Source organism: Eschrichtius robustus, chromosome 1, assembly GCF_028021215.1.
Source record: "Eschrichtius robustus isolate mEscRob2 chromosome 1, mEscRob2.pri, whole genome shotgun sequence".
Lineage (NCBI taxonomy): Eukaryota > Metazoa > Chordata > Mammalia > Artiodactyla > Eschrichtiidae > Eschrichtius > Eschrichtius robustus.
The window spans coordinates 130,536,227-130,544,556 of NC_090824.1; the positions used below are offsets into that span (position 1 = coordinate 130,536,227).

The 8,330-nt window shown below is 43.9% G+C and overlaps 1 protein-coding gene and 1 long non-coding RNA gene across 2 annotated transcripts in view; one reads left to right on the forward strand and one right to left on the reverse strand.

Annotated features, from left to right (window-relative positions):
* LOC137771388 (uncharacterized) overlaps positions 1-5,789 on the reverse strand; it is a 33,655-nt gene extending 27,866 nt beyond the window's left edge. Inside the window, exon 1 of the long non-coding RNA XR_011075359.1 lies at positions 5,431-5,789. This is a non-coding gene — a long non-coding RNA (uncharacterized lncRNA). The remainder of the gene's footprint in view (positions 1-5,430) is intronic.
* A 148-nt stretch (positions 5,790-5,937) lies between these two features.
* Positions 5,938-8,037, forward strand: RPLP1 (ribosomal protein lateral stalk subunit P1). The gene is made up of 4 exons (XM_068554682.1): positions 5,938-6,136; positions 6,844-6,918; positions 7,572-7,689; positions 7,902-8,037. Exons 1-4 carry the CDS (start codon positions 6,065-6,067, stop codon positions 7,979-7,981), a joined length of 345 nt encoding a protein of 114 aa, XP_068410783.1. The 5' UTR covers positions 5,938-6,064; the 3' UTR covers positions 7,982-8,037.
* Positions 8,038-8,330: the final 293 nt, after the last annotated feature.

The window sequence follows — 8,330 nt, forward strand, 5'->3', positions numbered from 1 at the left end:
TATATAAACAGCTCATGCAGGTCAATATTAAAAAAACAGCCCAATCAAAAAATAGGCAGAAGACCTAAATAGACATTTCTCCAAAGAAGACATACAGATGGCCAAGAAGCACATGAAAAGCTGCTCAACACCACTAATTATTAGAGAAATGAAAATCAAAACTACAATGAGGTATCACCTCACACCAGTTAGAATGGGCATCATCAGAAAATCTACAAACAACAAATGCTGGAGAGGGTGTGGAGAAAAGGAAACCCTCTTGCACTGTTGGTGGGAATGTAAATTGATACAGCCACTATGGAGATCAGTATGGAGGTTCCTTAAAAAACTAAAAATAGAATTACCATGTGACCCAGCAATCCCACTACTGGGCATATACCCAGAGAAAACCATAATTCAAAAAGACACATGCACCCCAATGTTCACTGCAGCACCATTTACAATAGCCAGGTCACGGAAGCAACCTAAATGCCCATCGACAGACGAATGGATAAAGAAGATGTGGGACATATATACAATGGAATATTACTCAGCCATAAAAAGGAACGAAATTGGGGCATTTGTAGAGATGTGGATGCATCTAGAGACTGTCATACAGAGTGAAGTAAGTCAGAAAGAGAAAAACAAATATCATATATTAACGCATATATGTGGAATCTAGAAAAATGGTACAGATGAACCAGTCTGCAGGGCAGAAATAGAGACACAGATGTAGAGAACCAATGTATGGACACCAAGCGGGGAAAGCGGCGGGGGCTGGGGGTGGTGGTGTGATGAATTGGGAGATTGGGACTGACATGTATACACTGATGTGTATAAAACTGATGACTAATAAGAACCTGCTGTATAAAATAAATAAATAAAATTCAAAAAAAAGAGAAAGGCAAATACCATATGATATTCCTTGTATGTGGGATCTAAAATATGACACAAATAAACTTATCTATGAAACAGAAACAGAGTCACAGACACAGAGAACAGACTTGTGGTTGCCAATGGGGAGGGGGTTGGAGGACGGATGGATTGGGAGGTTGGGGTTAGCAGATGCAAACTATTATATATAGAATGCATAAACAACAAGGTCCTACTGTATAGCACAGGGAACTATATTCAATATCCTATGATAAACCATAAGGGAAAAGAATATTAAAAAAAAGAATGTACATATATGTATAACTGAATCACTTTGCTGTACAGCACAAATTAACACAACATTGTAAAACAACTATACTTCAATAAAAAAACCTATTTCTTATTAGTATAGTTTAAAATGGGAAAAATCTTGTTTTACTGTGTGTTGATATGTATTATATTCACCAGATCGGTTTTTTGTTAAGTACACTGGTGAGGGAAGTATGTTTTGGACTGATTCATTCTGGCTTTGGAAACATTTCAATTTTTCAATAATTTTACATTTTTCCTCCCAAATTCCACTATAACTGCTTCCTAGATTTAGATGAAAACTCAAAACAAGTTTTGTTTTTAGAAACCTTGATAGTTTTTTTTAAAAAGCTTTTTAAAAAGTTTGGGGGCTTCCCTGGTGGCGCAGTGGTTGACAGTCTGCCTGCCGATGCAGGGGACACGGGTTCGAGCCCTGGTCTGGGAAGACCCCACGTGCCGCGGAGTGGCTGGGCCCGTGAGGCACAACTACTGAGCCTGCGCGTCTGGAGCCTGTGCTCCACAATGAGAGGCCACGACAGTGAGAGGCCCGCGCACCGCGATGAAGAGTGGCCCCCGCTCGCCGCAACTGGAGAAAGCCCTCGCACAGAAACGAAGACCCAACACAGCCAAAAATAAATAAATAAATAAATATATTTTTTTAAAAAAAAGATAAGATGGGAAACAAAACTTGTACAAATCTAGAAGATTTGACACTCCCATCACTTAAAAAAAAAAAAGTTTGGGATATTAAGATATGTTTACATTTGTGGATGAGATGAACCCAAGTGGGACTCTAAATTGGGGGATTCCAATGGAAATGTTTGGTCAGGGACGATGAGATAATGGCATTGATTAAACAAAGCAGGTTCCTAGGGAAAACAAAAAACAAAAAACTGAATCACCTTTCCAGGAAACTAGGCAAATTCCAAGAGGGAAATGATGAAATGTAAAGATTACCATTTTGTTAGTAGGAGTTAAATTTAAGGTTCAGATATGTAATAAATGATACACATACACGTTCTAGACAATTCAAAATACCAAAAATAAAGGAAAAGTTAAGACACTGATGAAAGAGACTGAAGACCCAAATAAATGGAAAGATATTCCATGCTCATGGTTGTAAGAATACTGATAAAATGTCCATACTACCCAAAGCAATCTACAGATTCAATGCAATCCCTGTCAAAATTCCAATGGCATTTTTCACAGAAATAAAACAACCCTAAAATTTATATGGAACCACAACACATCCTGAATAGCCAAAGCAATCTTGATAAAGAAGAACAAAGCTGGAGACATCACAAAGCTATAGTAATCAAACAGTATAAAAACAAACACATAGATCCATGAAACAGAATAGAGAGCCCAGAAATAAATTCATGCATATACAGTCAATTAATTTATGACAAAGGAGCTAAGAATATACAATATTCAATAAATGCCGTTGGGAAACTAGACAGCCACATGCAAAAGAATGAAAGTAGACCACTATCTTACACCATACACAAAAAATTAACTCAAAACGGATTAAAGAATTGAATGTAAGGCCTGAAACCATAAAACTCCTAGAAGAAAGCATAAAGCAGTAAGCTCCTTGTCACAGATCTTGGTGATGATTTTTTGGATCTGACTCCAAAAGCAAAGGCAATAAAAGCAAAAACAAATTAGTGGGATTACATTAAACTAAAAAGCATGTGCACTGAAAAGGAAACTATCAACAAAATGAAAAGGCAACCGACTGAATGGGAAAAGATATTTGCAAATCATGTACCTGACAAAGCGTTAATATCCAAAAATATATTAAAAACTCATACAACTCAATAACAAAAAAAACAATCAAATTAAAAAACAGGCAGATCTGAATAGATATTTTTTCAAAGACATACAGATGGGCAACAGGTACTTGAAAAGGTGCTCAACATCACTACTAATCAGGGAAACACAAACTTAAACCACAATGAGCTATCATCTCCCACCTGTTAAGAATGGCTATCATCAACAAGAGCTAACAAGTGTTGGCGAAGATGGGGAGAAAGGGAACCCTCATGCGCTGTTGGTGGGAATGTAAATTGGTGCAGGCGCTACACAAAACAGTATGGAGGTTCCTTCGAAAATTAAAACTACTATAATCTGTCCCATGCCCCAACCCACAGCACTGGATTCCAAACACGGCCCGGGCAGTTGTGGCAGTGCCCCCTTGTCATGAAGTGGCCTGTGTGACCAGGGAACCCCACGGCCCCCTGTCAGGACAGTGTGGCATTGCCAGCCAACTCTAGATAATAGTGCACCAGGTAGTGCCCTGTCCACTTGCCCCACTGCTGGGCAGGAGATGCACTTGTTTGGCGTCTACCGTGTCTCAGCACAAACAGTGCCCCTTAAACCGCCACCCGAGGGCACAGCAGGACAATGGCCTCTGCTCCGTGCCCCTCATTCTCCGACTCCCTCAGTGGCCCAGAGGCTGCCTCCCACTGGGCTCTCGGCTGCATCCCCACACCTTGTTGGGGAGCGCCTTCTCAGCTGGCCTGTTCCCGCTAGTTGGAAAGAGCTGCGTAGATCAGTTCCCATCAAGTTTGTACAGTCCTTGTAACTACTCCCCCCCAAACCCACCCACTTCGGTGCTGGCTGGGACTGGACTGGGTCCGCCGTGCCAGCCCTTTTGGACCTAACTCCTGTAGTGTCTGCTTTGACCCCTGCCCCAGTCTCTGCTCCCTGTGTCCCCTGTCCTCTGGACTGGAAGTTAAGGAAGGCTGCATGGAGGAAGCAGCTGCTCTCATTATTCAGTGTAAGTGGGAGGGTGTCTTGGCAGAGAAGGGTGCTTCCCTATGTACAGGCTTACCAGCAGCCCTGGCCCACTGGGACAGCTTCGATGCAGGAGGGTGGGGTGCGGGGCCTCCTCGCCAGTCTTGGCTCCCTTCCAGGCACTTGCCTGCTGTGTTAGCAGCTAGTCTTGTTTGGGCCCGCGCTGCCCTCCCCTCTGCTCTTCAGGAGTCCTGCCTACATGCCCACTCGTGCACTTGGCTGCTTCAGCACTCACGCCCAGCGCTGCGTCTCTGGATTGACTGTGAGCCCCTAGGGCAGGGCTCCATCAGTCAATCTCGTGTCCCTGCTACACATCGGTGCTATTAAACATGAGTTGGGTCCATGGGAAGAAAAAAAAAAAAAATCCAGAAATTCTGAGTATTCACTAGAAGACAACGAAAAACACTAACTTAAAAAGATACCTGCACCCCCATGTTCACTGCAGCATTATTTACAATCTCCAACGCATGGAAACGACCTAAGTGTCCACCAACAGATGAATGGATAAAGAAAATGTGATGGAATACTATTCAGCAAAAAAAGAATAAACTCTTGCCATTTGAGACAACATAGGTGGAACTTGAGAGCGTTATGCTAAGTGAAATAAGTCAGAGAAAGGCAAATACCATATGACCTCATTATATGTGGAATCTAAACAAACAGACAAAAAAAAACCCCAAAAAACCAAAAACAAGCTCATAGATGCAGGAAACAGATTTGCGGTTGCCCGAGGTGGGGATGCGGGGCTGAGTGAAATTGGTGAAGGGGGATCAAAGCTACAAATTTCCAGTTATAAAATAAATAAGTCATGGGGATGTAAGGTACAGCATGGTGACTACTGTGAATAATGTACCACACACTGAAAAGTTGCTTACAGAGTAGACCTCATCACAAATAAATTTGTTCTCTATGTATGATTGATGGATGTTAACCAGACTTATTATGATGACCACTTCCCAGTACAAACAAATGTCGAATATTATGTTGTACACCTGAAACTAATATATCAATTATACCTCAATTTAAAAAATTCTAAAGAAAACCACTCAGCATGAACCCAACACCAGTTTCATTAGCTTCAAAGGACACAAGAAGGCAATACAGCACCTAGCCAGACAGCAGTTACATCAAGAGGTCTTTTAACATCACAAGTACAGTTTCAAGGCATTTACATCCAACCACGGGTTCCCTTATTTACAAAAAAAAAAAAAAAAAAAAATGAAGCTTAAGTGGCAAGTTCCCCTATATTCCTAATATATCTTTTATGCTTTGGGGAAAAAAAAAGAGAAGACAAAATTTACTCATAATCCCCAAACCCATCCCTCTCTGCACACACAAGAAGGAAGCACTGAATTTAGGTTCCTAGATTCCAAATCCAGGTTCGGCCTCGTAGTAACTGCGGAATCTTGTGCAGTTACCGGGCCTACACCTTAGTTTTGCCATCCACAAAATGGAGATAATAGTACTTACCTCTTATGCTGGGTGAGAATTAAATGAATCCTTGCAGAGTGTGGCTCAGTGCCTGGGTCACAGTAGGCGCTCAAATGCCTCTGCTACAGTAACGTTGCAGGTTTCTCATTTTCTCCTATATTCACTTAGCATTTTATCCGAGAAGCTGCGCTAAGCACCGGGACCTCCAGGTTAAAACCTGTTTCCTGCTCTTCAGCAGGTCACTGCCTGCTTAAACACTCTCACACGGGCTACAGCAGGTGGAAGTGATACCTGTTTATCTAGGCAACTTTTTGCTAAAAATATTTTTACTGTTCACAAGCCCTAAGTTTTTACCCAAGCCTCGAGAACTAGCGTCTGCAAACGCCTATTAACTTTTTGAACCCGCAAACGAGCGAGATACGTGTTTGCGCAGGCGTCTTTGGTGTGTTGTCGCGAGATGTTCTAGTCCCGCCTCTTCCGGTAGGCTCGGGCGCCGATTGGTCCGCTTGGCTAGTATAAGAAGCTGCGCGAAGGCGGGCACTTCCTTTTCCTCAGTTTCCGCTAAGGTGCTCGGTCCTTCCGAGGAAGCTAAGGCCGCGTTGGGGTGAGATCCTCACTTCATCCGGCGACTAGCACCGCGCCCGGCAGACCCTGCCTAGCACTCGTCCGCACCATGGCCTCCGTCTCGGAGCTCGCCTGCATCTACTCGGCCCTCATCCTGCACGACGATGAGGTGACGGTCACGGTGAGTGCGGGCGTGGGCCGGTGGCGGGGCGCAGGTTCCCCGCCTTCGCAGGTGTCCGGGGCGGACTCTTCTGGCCGGAGCCGCGGCCATCGACACCCCAACGGAGGGGGACGGGCGGGACGGGCTCCCATCGGGTGGTCCCATGTGCGGGGCGGCCTGGGGCCTCGGCCACGTGCCCGCCCCGGAGGGAGTGGCTTTCACTTGGCGGCGGCGCGCTCGGGCTTTGAGAACCTGTATTTAGAGAAACTTATGCAACACGTGGGCAGCCTCATCCGTAGCTAGAAAATGCCCCAGGACGCTTTATACCTCCATTTGGTGTGATTTCCTTTCGTGCTCTTGAGAAGATCCCCTGGGGCCTGGCTGCGTGGTGTGGAGGCTCTGCTCCACCTCTGGCCTTGCCTCACAACTTAAAATAGCTGCGTGACTTGGGCAAGTCCCGGCCTGTGAAGTGGCAGCGATGAACTCGAGGCCGTGCAAAGTACCTGGCACACAAGAGCGGAGGCTTTTTTTTTTTTTTTTGCCTTTAGAGTGGAAGAAAGAGTCGTCTTAAATTAGCACACATGCGATGCCGATAGAATATTTGAACTGGGTAAACGTAGTTTTGTACCCATGTTACGAGTGATTTGCTTTCAATTTGCAGTATTTCGGAGACATTTACGAAAGCTAAACTTTGCTGTCTGATGGATTGCCGTTTTTATTTGTTTTAGGAGGATAAGATCAATGCCCTCATTAAAGCAGCTGGTGTAAATGTTGAACCTTTCTGGCCAGGCTTGTTTGCAAAGGTAAGGTGATGGTGGCAGTGATTTGGAGAAGCAAATTTTGGAAGACCATTAAGTCAGGTGCTCATTCTAACCTCCAGAAGTGCCAGAATTCCACTGGACTTGTCCAAGTATGAGCAATAATTTCCTCATTTCTATCTCTAGGAGGTAATTAAGGTTTTGCTTTGTTATGTCTTTTTCTCTTGGTCTCAGACTCTGCTTTCTCTTTACTTCTGTTCTAAAATCATGAGGAAAATATATTAACCAGGTCATTCCTTCATAAAACGGTCACCCAGGAGGTAATAGACTAATGAAAACCGGATTCCTACCCTAGGAATTTAGCACTGGTTACCTTCCATTGTGTAGGCTACTTAATCTCTGGCAAGTGAAACTGATAGCCTCTAACTATTCACCTCGTGTCCTTCAACCTGGAGACTTGAAAGATTGGAAACATCGTTCCTAAATCATCTTCAGTGAATTCCCTTGGGAAAAGTCCTAGAATTACATAGTATAAAAAACTGAATTCACCCTAAAGAGGAGACATGAACTGTGGAAAGCATCTTGGTTTGAGTGTTTAAGGAAGCTTGAAATTTCTCCTAGCAAGTTAAGCCAGCATTTTGGTGCTGGAACAAAAGGACAGAACTAAGCATTTACCTATATATGCATGTGTATTGCAGGCTTTGGCCAATGTCAACATCGGGAGCCTCATCTGCAATGTGGGGGCAGGTGGACCTGCCCCAGCAGCTGGTGCTGCACCAGCAGGAGGTCCCGCCCCCTCCACCACTGCTGCCCCAGGTAGGAAACCTGGTATCAGAGCGTGGAGATTAAAAGTATTATAGACAAAATTGTTCTTCATTTGCTAAGAGTAGATGATGTATAGAAATGTTAAAACCAGAGGCATAGTTTGATGAGGGAAATCTAGGGTATTTTTGACCACGTAAGTTGAAGGGCCTGGAGCTCTTTGGAGTTTGAGAGAGGTAACTGACTATTTTTTGTTTTGTTTTTAGCTGAGGAGAAGAAAGTGGAAGCAAAGAAAGAAGAATCTGAAGAGTCTGATGATGACATGGGCTTTGGTCTTTTTGACTAAACCTCTTTAGTAACACGTTCAATAAAAAGCTGAGCTCTTTGCTGCTGTTGGTCTTACTGATAGTTCTGGGGATGTGTTGTGTAAAGATGAACTGTGGCTTTCAGTGGTCTCTTCCTGAAAGAAGAAGCTGGGTGCAGCATTGAGAACTGCATGGAGAGGCAGGAGGAGAAAGGTTCAGAGCAGACACCTTGTCCGGACTACCCACGTGACTTCATGATTACAGGCTCTGTCCTCTAGACCTGAATAAGAGTCACTGTTGGGGGTGATCCAGCCCTCAGATTTCTGAAAAACTAATAAATGAAGTAGCTTTTGGGGGAGAGGTGATTGAATGGTGGTGTGAAGTGGAAAT

Excerpts from the sequence above, each read along its gene's own strand:
- RPLP1 (XM_068554682.1), top strand. The coding sequence starts at position 6,065 with ATGGCCTCCGTCTCGGAGCTCGCCTGCATCTACTCGGCCCTCATCCTG. Across the intron at positions 6,137-6,843 it reads ACGATGAGGTGACGGTCACG|GAGGATAAGATCAATGCCCT; the intron begins GTGAGTGCGGGC and ends TATTTGTTTTAG. Across the intron at positions 6,919-7,571 it reads GGCCAGGCTTGTTTGCAAAG|GCTTTGGCCAATGTCAACAT; the intron begins GTAAGGTGATGG and ends TGTGTATTGCAG.